A 14724-nucleotide genomic window follows, 5' to 3' on the forward strand; every position below is an offset into this window, starting at 1 on the left:
CCTGCAGGTGGGAGGGCATACCAGTGTCAGCTGTGACCCGCAACAGACTAGAATCTAGATTTGTACGTTAAACTAGACTGGTTCTTGACCGTGCATACACAGCTTTGTAGCTTTATCCCCTGGGAGAGATTTTTCTAAGTACGTTCCTATTTCTCTCCTAGATCTGCTGAATCAGTTTTTGGTGTGAGGCCCAGACATAGGTATTTTTTAAGACATCCCCAGGTGCTTCTAATGTGTACCCATGGTTGAGAAGCACTGGCATAGAGTTGGGAATGCAGATGCGCCACCATATCTGTACAACTGATCTGCCCGGTTTTATCCTTGGAAAATCAGGCTCTTAAAGGAGAAATGATTTCCTTGCTTCCAAGCAGAACTGCCTGCAAACTGCATGAATTGACGATGCTGCGTTCCATCACTCTCTTACTCCATGGCTTGGAATGTGCTGTTCTCTTGTGATGAGGGTGCATAAAGACTCTCCCACCCCCCAGCCTGTAGCCTGTATTCTCACAGTCTTCTGAGAGTGGGGAAGGTTGTTTTCCCCGAGGCTGGTTCCCTGTGCTTACACGGGTCTTGTGGGTGTACTTACTGACCCTCACAGTAGCCGTGGGGACGTCTTCCTGTAAAGGAAGAGGATGGCAGTACCCTTAAAGTGACTCTCGTGAGCACTCTGAAATCCTGCGGTGCTGACCTTCAGGATTCCTCCCCTTCTGTAAAGCCCCGCGGGGCAGCCGCAGCCTAAGCTTGTGATCTGTGTGTAGATCGCAAAAATACTTTCCTGCCCCCTGGAATCTTCCTGGTATAGTTACATGAATGGAAGCCCAGAAGACAGCCCCAACCCTGAAGACTGGATCAGCCATGAGACTTGCGATGGAGTCTGAGCTGGATTCTGCAGCTTCTACTGAAGTTCAGATTCCCCATGGTTTTTATGACCAGGAGATTTCTCGGGTTATTGATGAGAAAGAAATATGAAAAGTTGGAATTATAATGTGACTTCAAAAGGCTAGGAAGACCTAGTTTTGAGAACTTGTAGGTTTTTAATAATAGTCATCAGTAATTGAAGGTCTGGCATGTGCCAGGTGATTTATATACACTGTGGCTAATCCTCACAAAGGCCCTATCAGTTTCCTCTTTTACAGAAGAGAAAACTGAGGCTCAGAGACATTCAGTGACTTACACAAGGTCACACAGCAATAAAGCAGGGATTCAACTGAGTCTCTTAGGCTCTACTACCCCATGACCCGTTCTTGGACATGTACACCCTCTCTCTCTCTCTCTCTTTTGCACCTGCCCAAACTATCCAAATTAGGCTGCTGCCTCCTTACCTGGGTGGCAGCTTGAAGGTGACCCTTGAGCAGAGGTTGTAAGCCTGATTCAGCCAGAGAGCAAGCTGGGGCAGAGTGTGCCTCCTTGTTGGAGCTGCCCCGAGTTATGGATCAGTTCTGAAAAGGGAGTTATCTTCTCAAGGAAACACAGTAAAAGGCAAATTGAAAACAACAACGAAAATACTCAAGTGACAGCTAGTGCTCTCCGATTTGTCACTGAAATCCACTTTGGTCAGGTAGGACCTGTCCCCCTTCCCACTTTTTTTTTCAAAAGAAGTGCCAGGTGTTTACATGGTATTTGTGGTTATTTTATTGTATTCCTATTGCACTTCAGAAAAATAATATTGACAAAGTGAATTGTGTAACTGCTAAAACAGAATGGTATAAAAAAAATATTAAAATCCTACTTTTACTCTGTTTTCTTTTTTTCCAGGAACTGTCAGTTTTTGCCTTATACCTGAAGGGATTCTGCTTTCTAAGGTTTCACTTTTTTTCTTTTTTGTGTTTTAGATAATAGGACGTATCACTTTCAGGCAGAAGATGAGCAGGATTATGTAGCGTAAGTAGTTTTGAAATAAGGGCACAGTGTTTTGAATTGAAAAGGCACCTCTCCCCTGCACAATATACCTTACAGTTTTCTTTTTATTACTAAGCACCACTCCTGGGGGTTCCACGTGCTTATTTCTCACCTCTGGGCCTTCACATGTTGCTCTTCTCTCTGCCTTGGGTGGTCAGTAAACTCCAGTGCCTCTCTCCGGGCTCTGCTCAAGCCTCACCACCCTGGCAGTTTTGCAGCCTCCTCGCACCCCTCTGTGATCCCCTGATTCAGTCTGAGCCCTCTAGAGACTGAGAGCTTTTTGAGGGCAAGGACCGTCGCCTCCTCATCTTTTAATCACATAGCCTGCACTTAGGAGGGGCTTGCTCAGTGCTTGGTGGCCACGTGCATGAGCCAGTCTTCCTGGATCCTTGGCTGTCAGTGTGAGAGTATCAGGAGAGCCTGGTCCTGAAGGAGCAGTGTTGGCAGGTGCCTCCTGTGAGTGAGCATGGCTCAGTTAAAGGGAGCCTGGCGTAGTGGGAAGGGCTGGGCTTGGTGTCACACACACCCTTGGGTTGGAATCCTGCCCTCACCTGACCCGGTCTGCAACCTTAGGCAGCCCCCTCTTTTGATGTTATCCCTGGTCCTGAGCCATCTGCATTCCCTCCTCCTTCCTGGAGCTTGCCGGGACCAAACAGGCAGGATGTGACCATTGCATTCTCAGCTGCTTGTGTGAAAGCTGGCAACTAAACATTTTGTAGTGTTCAAATCGATGGCACACGATAAATATTATTCTCCTTCCTTAATTATTTACATAGAGCCCCAGAATTCTCTTCACACCCTTTTCGCCTTACACTCGCTTCTTTTCTGTCTCCCCCTTTTCTCCTCCTCTGAAGAATTTTACGCTTTCCCCATCTCAGGGGAGAAATGATCAGGGATCAGAAAGAATAAGAAATGGGTAGAAAGGGTATAAAGTTGGGAGAAACAGAATAAAAAGCGGGGGTGGGGGCGGAGCTGAGCAAGAAGGTAGGAGAGATGAAGGAAAAATAGAAACGTCTGCTGATCGATTCATTCATTTGAATGTTTAATGAATGCCAACCACATGCCAAGAACCATGCAAAGCTTTGAGAATACAACATGAAGTTAGATGGAGCCCTCCCTGAAGGGACTGGGTCTCTGCTGGAAGACAGGCAGGTGACCTTGTGCAGGGACAGAGGCTGCAGGGTGCTGTGGGGACACAGACGAGGGGCGCACACCCTTGGGGGTTCTTGGGGATGGCATTCGGAGATGACTTCCAAGAGGAGGGTAAGCAGTGCGCTGGCTCGTGTGAGAAGGTTGTAAATACTCTGCACTCCAGGTGGGCGGTTCTGCTGGCCTAGATGCGGCAGGAGGGAGTAGAAAGGAAGCGATCGATGGCTAGATGTTGTGGGGATAGAGCTGGCAGACTGGAGGGTGACTGCAAACTGAATGAGAATGGGAGAAGTCAGAGGGGCTGGCCTTCCACTCTCAGGTTCAGAGAGAAGTAATATTTATGGTAGAAACAGGTAATACTTATTGAGACCTTACTGTGCTAAGTGTAGGTCACAACCCCAGAGTATTATCCTAAGTTTGAAAATGGGGAAACTGAGGCCTGCGTGCCTGTGGCCACAGTCCTGGTACCCTGGGGGTCTTATGCTCAAGTTAGAGAAGAAAGTCTGCCAGCGTACAATGGATGCGTAATGGCCCCCAGTATTGAGGGCCTACTGTGAGCCGAGCAGCAGGGGCTCACCTGCATTCTCTCTCATCCTTTCGAACACACCAAAAGGTTGGCATAATTATGCCCGTTTTACACAAGATTAAACAAGCCAAGTGAAGTTAAAGGACTTTTTTAAGGTCTCAAAACAAAATAACAGATGTGTGATGGGAACCCCGGCTCTAACGCCCGTGCTGTTTGCAGTCCATGACACTGGTTCCATCAGATATTCAGCTGTATGGTTGAGAGTCCCTGGGTTATAGGATAGGAATTTGGAGGCAAGACGATTGAGAAGTCCAAACCGTCACCTTTGCCTTGACTGGTTAGGAACTTCAGTCTCCTGCTCTAGGAGCAAGGGAACAACAGCAGGGGATTGTTTCAGGCCCCTTTTGGAAGGTAGCAGTGAAAGATACTTCAAGCAGATCAGCTTTCCTGGGTGTGGTGGGCGTTACTGGTTCCTGCTAGAAAAGGTACCACATGCAGTCACAGGTAGGGGGCACTCCTGACACACGTCCCATTAAGTTTCCTGGATGGAATTCCAGAATCACCTTGGAATATTGCTTCCCTATCTCTGATTTCACTCTTTTCTCCTCTTTTCCTTTCCTCAAAGCCCTGAGTTGGGGCACAGGTGAGAGATCTGTGTGAGGCCTGGAACACATCCTCTTCGTCTTGGTTCTCTCATATCTCAGACCCAGGCCTGTAATATTTTATTGACTCTTATGACTTACAGGTAATTCAGTCCCAGTTTAGTCAAAGAGGTATTGGCTTCCTGCCTGCAGGACTTAACACCCTTCATTAAAAGGGCTGCTTGGCCCATCCCGCAGTTGCTGCACGTTTTGCACTCGGAATTCTCTTTGGGTGCTGGTGGTGGTGCTAGGGGGCTTCGTTTTGAGTGATGTAGGAAGTGATGGCATCCTACAGGGAAAGCACGTGTCCCAGAGGGAGGCTCAGTGCTTCATGTACCTCCAAGTTGCAAAAGGCAGTCTCTGCCTCGCTGAGTTCCTTTCTCTTGTGGAAGTGTCCGGGGAGATGTGCTGAAGAAACCCCTCCCCCCGAGGAAGGAGGCAGTGCAGGTCTGAAGGCAGGCCTCCCTGACTTCTAGGGCAGAATCTCCCCGGTAGTGGCTTTCTGACCTTGGAAAGATCATCCTTTTCAGTCTTCTTGTCAGTAGCACGGGGATTGTATTCCTCGCTTGCAGGATTTTGAGAGAGCTGTGCATTATTTTATTTCTCATACTTTTTTGTATGCCTGTTACTTTAAAATAATTTAAAACTTTTTTTTAATTGTCAAAAATAGTTTCTTTGATTCTTGACTCATTTGACATGTAACTGTTCCATTCCACCAAATTGGAATTATTCTGCTTTTCTGATTATCATAACAAATGTCTTTATTTGTCATGAGCTCTTGAGTAAAGAGGCAGATGTGTCATGAGGGAAGGATCCCTGAAGAAAGGTGTCAGCAACAGTTTTTCCTCGTCCTAGTCTGACATCAGTCCAGCTGCTGGGCTGTTGGGCGAGTCATTTAACCTCTCTAGGCTTCAATTTGCTCACCTATAAAGCATTATAACCCTAACTCAGAGGCCTGTTGGAGGATTATATTTCAAAAATTGTAAGTACTTGGCACATAGTACATACTTAGTAATATTAGATAGCCAAAATATCAGAATTCCTAAGGAAAGCAAAATAGAGACTCAGCAGTCAAAGCAAAAACTCCAGTTTCATCCATGCTGCTGATAAAATGCACAGTGGTCAGGCCTGTTGAACGCAGTTTCTTGCATTGTTTTTAACAAAATAATTTCTAGTTTCTAACTTGAGACGAAGTGATGGAAAAAATATTATTTAATTTAAAATGTATTATATGCCCGCCCCCTTGCCCCATTCCTAGACACTTGGTTTTGAGGTGTTCGGTTTTCTGCATCACAGTGGGAAAGCTAAGTGTGTTTCACACCACACACTGAGGGTGAGCGCCACCTGGAGTCTAAGGTGTGACTTGCAGGTCACGTACGCCAGGTAGTTTGGATTTTAGTTCTTGCAGTCTCTGTTACTTATTCAAAACGTTTTGTGGATAGTCCTTTGGTTCATATCCGTTTCATCCCTCAAGACACACACAGCAATCTAGAGACTAAGTTCTTGGACCTCTGTATTCTCTGTTAAGAGTAGTTAGCTGTCTGTGCAGTCAGTGAGAACAAACTGTTTTGGAAATGTTTTTCAATTTTTTTCTTTAAAAAATGAGTTTGGCTTTTTTTCCTCATTCATGAAACTAGTACAAGCTTATCGTAGATTTGGAAAATTATAGAAAGCATAGTTACGCAACCCAATCCATTTTTCCTATAGAAAATCACTCAGAAACAGCTAGTATTGACATTTAGGTGAATTTCTTTCTAGCCTTTTCTTCCCCAAACAAAATGCATAATCCATACATACAGTTAAATTTTGGATTACATGCTGTAACAGTTTTTTTCCTGTTTATTTCACAAAACATTATATTGTGAGCATTTCCCTAAGGTCATCCAAAAAATAGTTGAAAACTTCCATTTTAATACCTGGCTAACTAGTCCACTTTGTAGGTATTTCAAGCTATTAATCAGCCCCTGTTGTTGGGTATTTAGGTGTTTTATGCATAGGTTGGTAGTAGAAGGTTTGTTTGGCACCTGTCCTGGTCGTCCTGTGTATATAATTTAATAGCCTGCACTTTTCATTTCATATTATACACGTTAGTATGTTTCCATGTTAACATGCCTTTTTTATAAGCATAAATTTTGATGGCTGCTGGTGAAATATCCCTCCGTTTTCACTTTTAAGTGCCCCACTGACATGGACTTCCAGAGAACAGATGCTTTTTGTAAACTCTTTTTCCTGCTTGCTATTCATTGCTCCCAATTCTTTCTCATCCTTGGGTTGGGTTGGTCCCACTCTGGGTCCTCCACATTCTGACATTCCCTTTATTCTGGCCAAATGGAAATGCAAGCCCTTGTGTATTTGTGCAAATCCTCAGTTATATTGATCTTTACCTCTCTCATCTGTTACTCTCATCTCTCATTATCTCCCATGTGTTGCTTTTCACTCTTTAACTCTTTCCTTCAGATTTGATTTCTTTCATCTTTCTTCACTTTATCACTGTCTGGGGGTGCAGGGGTCTCTTTTGGTCACTGTTGATGAAAATAGACTTTTTGCAGTGGAGGGAGAAGGCCATGGCCCTGCTCTTCTGTGTTTTCGACAATAGGTGGATATCAGTATTGACAAACAGCAAAGAAGAGGCCCTCACCATGGCCTTCCGTGGAGAGCAGAGCACAGGGGAGAACAGCTTGGAAGACCTGACAAAAGCCATTATCGAGGATGTCCAGCGTCTCCCTGGGAATGACGTCTGCTGCGATTGTGGCTCGTCAGGTATTTGCCCCCCAAACTTGAGCTGGCGTCTTAAACATCCCTTCTCTTCCTATAGAGTATAAGTGAGCTGGTTATTTAAAAGCCTCCTGTCCTTGTGGATAGAGACACACACCCAGCACATGTTCCCCCCTTGAGGCTTCCCCCTCCAAGCTGCTTCTGCCCATGCTGTTTGCTCTGCCTGGAAAGCTCTCACCTGCTCTCCCTACGTGGTCGCCTGCCAAAATGCTGCCTTTGCTGTAAGGTCCAGTTCAGCAAGCACCAGTGCCAGTATGGAGAGAGCACTGGACACAGAGTCCATCATCCGGGTGTTGAATCACCAGCCTACCACCCACAGCCTGGACAACCTCATGCCAAGGTTTACTATTCTAGTCTTTGATTTCCTCATCCTAAAAATGGAATAATAAACCTCAGCGGTTACGAGGACTTAGGGAAATGGTGCATATGAAGTAGACTGACGCCCGGTACATTACTTCCCTTTCTTTCTGCTCAGAAAAATGTCCCCAACCTCCACATCACATTGGTGTCCCAACTTCTGTTTTCAAAAGCATCTGTGTTACCGAGGTGTTGACAGTAGCTAAGGTCTATTCAGTGCTTACATTGTAATAAGCATTGTGCTAGTTGTTTTGCTTATTTTATTGAATCCTCACAGAAGCTCTGTGAGCAAGATAGTAATATTATCCCCATTTTCCAGATGAAATACTAGAGAATTCAGAGAGGTTAAGTGACTTGCCTAAGGTCACACAGCTAGTAGGGGTCAGAACGTAGATGCAAACTTATTGTTCTTAAGCATTATGATGTACTTTGTTATTGTTTTACTTGTGGAAATGAACTTCTCTGCACAACATTCCATAAGCTCCTCAGAGAAAAGCCTCCTGTTTTGTTCTGTTTTCATGTACGTGTGTGATAGTGACTCACACAGTGTGAAAATACGGCTGAGGAGTAGTGGTAAATACTCAAGTATTAACCAATCAAAAAGAAGCTTGCCACAGAGAGAGAACCTTGAAGGTTCTGGTAACATAGAAATGTTTGTTCCCACTGTTCTGGAGCCCTTGGGGGTTGTAGCAAAGGCTTACGTCTCTGAAAGCAACTTCTGGTGTTCGATATTTACAGCTGTCTTATCACCAAGAGGTGCTGTGGAGAAGCCATAGACAAGACGATGGGTTAAAGCGAGTGATACCGTGGGGGTTAATGACACTGCAGAACGAAGTCTCTGTGCGCTTACTAGCAGGCCTTCAGTCCAGCACTGTCAGGGGTGATGCTGGCCGTGAGGGACCGCCTCCCGCAAGGCCTGGGATGTTTCATGGGACCTCGAAGAAAAATCTTCCTCACGCTTTCATAAAAATCAATCTCTTAATTTTGCTTTTGATTCAGTATTGGAAGGAACTTAAAAATTTGTCTCACCGCGCTTTTTGCCCTCTAACAAGCTGTTCACTTCTGTAATAGTCCCTATGCTATCCCGCAAGCAATCATGTCTTCCATTTAAATGTTTCCCTTATAAATCCTAACAAGTTTTACTGTTTTAAAATTAGATATCTTGTTTGTTTCTTTGTCTTCAAAATCCTTTCCACAGAACCCACCTGGCTCTCGACCAACTTGGGTATTCTAACCTGTATAGAATGTTCCGGCATCCATAGGGAAATGGGGGTCCATATTTCTCGCATTCAGTCTTTGGAACTAGACAAATTAGGAACTTCTGAACTCTTGGTAAGTAGTGACCCGTATTTTGGAAGAAAGCTTTAAGTTTATTGTCGTGAATATATTTAATACATTGCTTCAGGGTTTTTTGTTTCTGCTGAGTACAAAGAATTCTGATTCCTGAATTTAGTGAATTTGCATAGATATTTAAAATGTAAATTTTGTGGTATGTAACGTTGGCTATTTCTATTTTCTGTTCAAAGAACTGGTGAATCATACATTTCTAAAATTAGTTCAACTAAACTGGCTCTTTTCTTCTGGATTGGGCTTTTTCAAAGCTGCTTTTTTTCTTTGAGAATTAGTTTTTGTAGGATTCACTGTAATAGCGGTAAAGGGAGTTAGGGCTGAACGCACATGTTCCCTTTAGCTCGTGGCTTATGTTATTAAAAATAACTAAAGAGTTTTTCTCTGTTTTTGCTGTTTGTAAGTTTGTAAAAGTACACATGAATTGAGAGCAACCTGTTAGCTACTGTCGTAAAAGCAATCACTCCCCAACCCATAGCTTCATTAGGTGGTAAGGAAAAACCTTTGTGAAGGCAGGGTGCTTGTAACTCTCAAACGTGTGTTTCCCGTAACCCCTGCCCCTCCCAGCGCAGTTCACCTAACTTGGGAGCCCTCCTCATTCCAAGTTAAGGTGGTCCCCTCAGTACACGAGATGAAGAAAGAGAAGGCCCTCTTGCATCCCCCATGATGCCCTGTCTGGCAGTGAGCCCTGGTGCACTGAGAGAGATGCACCATCATACTGAGGGTGAAAGAGTTGGACGTAAAATAGGGCTCCCTCTCAGACAGAAGGCTCTTCAGCAGAGCCTGGGCGACTGTGAGGCTCAAAAATCTGAAGGCCAAGCTCACCACTAGCCTTGTCTGGAGAAAAGTACCCAAAAGTCAGGGCAGTTAGTCACGCAGCCAGCAGCCTCTGTCGTCTGAGCACCTGTTCAGCACTGCTGGTCTGTCTTGTGTGGTACGAGCCCCTTGATTTAGGAAGTATCATACTGGTGCTCGGCTCTCTAACTCACTTCAGGATGACAGAGAAAAGGCTCAAACCTGGTACCTGAAGCGTTCTTCTGTAGTGTGGAAATGGTGTCGCTCCATCTCCTTGACTTCTATTTATGAAACCCAGTTTTAAAACTAGAAACAGGGAGAGTCCAAATCCTAAACGCTTGCTGTGCAATAAATCCAGGATTTTCCCCCAGAGACTGGATGCGTGAGTGTTTCTTAAATTTCGCACTGATCCCCAAATTATCGGAACGACCAAAGGCCCTTTGGGACAAAATTTCTTGGAAGCAAAATGCTTCCTGAGGCGTCTTCATTAGTTGCCTGCAGCATCTTAATTTGTACCCCAAATATATAAGAATCCTACATTCTTTTCTGTCCGTGAGAGGAGATCTCAATCTACAAACGAGGCACGATGATGGTTGAAAAGCTGTTGCTGTTCGTTGAGCATTTAACCTAGATTCACATGTGGAAGCTGCTCTGCGTGATCTCAGGTAGTTCGTGTGTGTGTGTAGGACCACAGCCTATTCTGTTCCCGCATTTATCACACATACGGTAAAAATGACGGGTTTCTGGGCCGGCCTGGTGGCATAGTGGTTAAGTTCACACGCTCCACTTCAGCGGCCCAGGATTCACAGGTTCAGATCCCGAGTGCAGACCTACACACTGTTCATCAAGCCGTGGTGGCATGCTGTGGCAGCATCCCACATATAAAACAGAGGAAGACTGGCACAGATGTTAGCCCAGGGACAATCTTCCTCAAGCGAAAAGAGAAAGATTGGCAACAGATGTTAGCTCAGGGCCAGTATTGCTCACCAAAAAAATAAATAAATAAATAATTATTGGTTTCTTATCAATGGCCCTGCTAGTCTCTGAGCCCCTATGGGAGGCAACATGGTTCACCTGTCTCTGTACTCCTAGCACTCTGAAGTTCGGGCCCTGACACATCATAGATGCTCAGTAAATATGTGTTGACCAGGTGGATGGGTGGTTTATATCATGAATCAAATAAAGGAAAATATATAATCGGAAATCTGAAAAGTAAAGAATAGGAAACTTCTGACCTGGCAGTGCAGAGTTTGCTATATTGTGTTTTCTTTGTGTTACAGCTGGCCAAGAATGTAGGAAACAATAGTTTTAATGATATTATGGAAGCAAATTTACCCAGCCCCTCACCAAAGCCCACCCGTTCAAGTGATATGTAAGTAGTTCTAATGCGTTGAATTCTTTACCATTCTATAATTGTTTTTCTACCCTCCCAAAACACTTCTTGGTGGTTGTAGTTTTTTCCAGAGGAAATTCTATTATGAAGAAAAAGCAGAGTAAAAAACGTGTTTTGAAATATATTTCTGGAATGCACGGATCATTCCATCGTCCCCTTGTGCTGGGTCCTTGTGGCCACGTGCCTGCTCTGAGGGGGTAAAGCCTCCTCGGGACAATTATCTCTAAATCATGGCGCATCATGATAAATGAGGCACACAGAAGCAGTGGGAGAGTCATGTCAGACTGGCAAAACTCCAGGTACTTAGCAGCCCGCTCAGCAAGACTGTGGGGCAACACCTTCTGTCTCACGTGTTGCTGGTGGGAGGACAAGAGGTACGCTCTCCATGAGGAGCAAATTAGCCATATTTATCACAATTGCAAATTTATTAATCTTTGACTCAGCAGTCCCACTTGTGGGATTTATTCCTCCTCTCTCGTAGGAGAAGTTTACAAACAAAGCAAGTATCCATCCATAGGCATCTGATTAACTGTTTCATGGCATAACCACACAGTGAGACACATGCAAATGTAAAGAAGAATAAGGAAGCTTCTGTGTCCTGATTGGGGACATTCTCCACGTGGCTGTGAAGTAGAAACAGCAAGGTGCAGAGCATTGAGCGCACATGCTGCCTTTGGGGGGCTGAGGGCGGGAACAGGTGCACGTGTCCCCCCCGGCCCAGACCCACTATCCAAACTCAGGAACTGAATTTGGGTAAATTTGCTGACAAATCCCTCGCTTTCGAACTCTACTCCCTCTCTGGACTCAGACACGAAATAGGTTTTGGCAGTGAAGAATACATAAATGTATATATTTCTTTGAACCTGTGTTTGCGTGAAGACACACTGGGAAATACACAGGAAACTAATGAAAGTCCTTACTCTGGGGCGGGCATGGGCCTGAGACTCTCAACACCTATTTGTATCATTTTTATTTTTGAATCATGTGAATCTTCAAACCTACCCAAAAATGTTTACATGGAATTTACAGTTTAAAATTTTTAAATACCATGGATGAAGAGGAGGAAAGAGATTTAATTCCAAGCCGAGCGCCAGGGGAGGCTGTGACGGAGATGCCAGCCTCCGTGCTCTGGCAGCCCCTCCCTGCTGGTTATTCAGGCTCCAGATTTGCTCAGCATGGAAACTCGTATGGGACTCATTCAAGGAGCATGTTATTTCCACTCTGAAGTCATGAAATAAAATCTCCCAGAAAGCCTCTCGGCAGTTGTTTTTTCTTGGATTCAACAGATGCCTATTTTTCGTGTTTACTCTGTTCTGTTTACATATGTATGTATTGTGTTAGATGCTGGGGAAACAGCAGAACCAGACCGGATGTCAGCCCTGTCTTCATGATCCCAGAGGCCTAGAGAGGAAGAGAGGTATTAACCAGGGCAGTAAGCGGTTGATTAGTTAGTCATGGTTGTGGTAAGCGTCAGAAGAGAAGTTGGGCGTGTTGGGGCGTATGTAATACCCTCACCTTATCTGGGGATGTCTGGCTTAATGATGATGTCAAGCATCGTCCTAGCACAGAAGCAGTTGAGTGTCTTTTGCACACTAATGAGCATAAATTACACTGAGAAATAAGACTTTTCAAGAGGTAATTTGATCGTAAAACAACCATGAACAGATAGGATCTGAGGTTCTGAAGTCCCTTCACAGACTTGGTGACAGTAGGTGCTCGAGCACACACGGTGCGGTCCTGCCCACACCAGCGTTTCTGAAATGTTTCCACAACCCAGACCTCGAAGGCATCACTTGAGTAGAAGTTTCCTGGTAGCATGGATTTTATTTCCTGTGTCTCACGGGGGAGGCTGCATCAGGACTGCCCCCGTCAGACCTGGGCCTCAGATGGTCATTTGGCCTCTGTGAGGCCTTCCCCTTCACAGTGTGTGCGACCCTTGGCATCTCTGGTGTGGTGGTGAAAGTCCTAGACTGCAGCCTGACCACCGGAGCAGAGCCTGGCCCTGCCGCTTCCTAAACCCTGTGATCTTAGCAGCTAACTCCAACTTTCTGTGCCTCACTTTCCTCATATGAAAAAATGTACCAACCTCTTAGGAGTGGGAAGTATTAAAGGGGTTAACTAAAAAGTACTTGGAGCAGCCCTTGGCGTGGAGTGCTAGGTAAGTATTTACTATCATCATCGTCATCATCATTATTATAATACTGTTATTTGGCCAGCAGCCTGGCAATGAGGTGAATCTCCTGTAACACGTAATTCAGTAACTCACCTGTTATTAAGCCACTTCTGTGTTCCAGGCACACTTTTAAGTACTGAAGATACAATAGGAAACAAGACAGTTCCTGTCCTGCTTATGTTCTGACTGGGGAAGGGAAACAGAGAATGAGAAACTAAATCCTGTAATTTCACACAGTGATAGGTGTTATAAAGACAGGGTAATGGGAGAAGGGCTGGAAGTGAAGGGGCATTTTCCTTAGGGCAGACAGGGGACATCTCTCAGGATATGACATTGGGGTGGGGATGTAAGGATGTGCAGGACACGCATGGGAGAGAGGGGCCAGCAGATGGAACAGTGACCACGGATGCCCTCAGCAGGGACAGGCTTGGTTAAATCGAGCCATCACAAGAAGGCAGTGTGGCTGGAGAGGACCGAGCAAGGAGAGTGGTGGGAGATGCCATGTGAAATGGAGGCAGGGCCAGGTCACACAGGGCCCTATAGGTCCTGGAATGTTTCTGGACTTTATTCTAGGTGTTATTGGGAGGTTTTAAACAGAGGGAGTGATGTGAGCTCAGTTATGTTTTACATTTAAAACCTTGAAGCTCATTGGTTCTCATTCAGAGGCACTTTTGTCCCCTAAGGACACATGGCAATGTCTGGAGATGTTTTGTTGTCATGACTTGGGCGGGTGCTACTGGAATCCAGTGGGCAGAGGCCAGGGATGCTGCTAAACATCCTACAATGCATAGGACAGCCATCCATAACAAAGAATTATTCAGCCCAAAATGTCAGTAGGGCTGAGGTTGAGACACGCAGCTGTAGCTGATGAGTGAAGGACACACTCTCTTGGGGGAGGTGGAGACAGACTAAAGAGACACGGTTAGACTAGATCCACTGAGAACTGGAGGTACATTGGACTAAGATGGTGGCAGTGAAGGTGGTGAAAAGTAATTGAATTCTCAATATATTTTGAAGGGGGGCCAAATATGGGGTGCTTAAGGGAATTGTCAGGATAACACTCTAGGTTATTGGCCTGTACCATTACCTGAACCAGGGTAGATGGGAAGGACCAGGTTTAGTGGGGACAAAAGAGGAAAGTTGTCTTTCATCAGCCGTAGGACTAGAGCTCTGGTGTCCAGACTTTCAGATGAGTCTATTTTCTGCCCTCCCAGTTGCCCCATGTCAGAAAGCCTTTGGTTGCCAGAGGACTATGGGCGGTGTGTCTAGAAAGAGTTGAACATACTGAGTCTAGTGAGAGCTCAGACTCTGCCCAGAGCCACAGAGTTAGAGACCCAAGGTTGGAGGTGACCTTCAGGGTGACCCCAAGGCATCTTCCCATGTGATACCTGAGTGCCCTCTGCATCATTTCTGCCAAATTATTGTTGGTGTCTGCATGATAGTTCCAGCAAGAGGAAGCCCCCTGCAGACCTTGCTGCAGCCTAGCTTAATGCTTGGGACAGTTGTCCCTGATGTAGCTCCCTGTAACTTTCCACCATTGATCTTGGTTCTGCCCTCTTGGATAATACTGAAAAAGAAGCTTTGAAATGAACCCATAGCCATGCATCACTCTGTGCCATCCCTATGCTCTTGCTTCCCCGGAAGGTAGTGAGTAAAGTAGGTGTGATTA

General features: G+C 45.3%; 1 protein-coding gene across 1 annotated transcript in view; it reads left to right on the forward strand.

Annotated features, from left to right (window-relative positions):
* The window catches only part of ASAP1 (ArfGAP with SH3 domain, ankyrin repeat and PH domain 1), a 307119-nt gene that overhangs the window by 248381 nt on the left and 44014 nt on the right, over positions 1-14724 (forward strand). The window contains exons 14-17 of the mRNA XM_046641983.1: positions 1833-1881; positions 6812-6975; positions 8546-8679; positions 10770-10861. Of these exons, the coding sequence (XP_046497939.1) occupies positions 1833-1881; positions 6812-6975; positions 8546-8679; positions 10770-10861 (439 nt within the window). The remainder of the gene's footprint in view (positions 1-1832; positions 1882-6811; positions 6976-8545; positions 8680-10769; positions 10862-14724) is intronic.

The sequence above is a fragment of the Equus quagga genome, chromosome 16 (assembly GCF_021613505.1).
Source record: "Equus quagga isolate Etosha38 chromosome 16, UCLA_HA_Equagga_1.0, whole genome shotgun sequence".
In the NCBI taxonomy this organism is placed as follows: domain Eukaryota; kingdom Metazoa; phylum Chordata; class Mammalia; order Perissodactyla; family Equidae; genus Equus; species Equus quagga.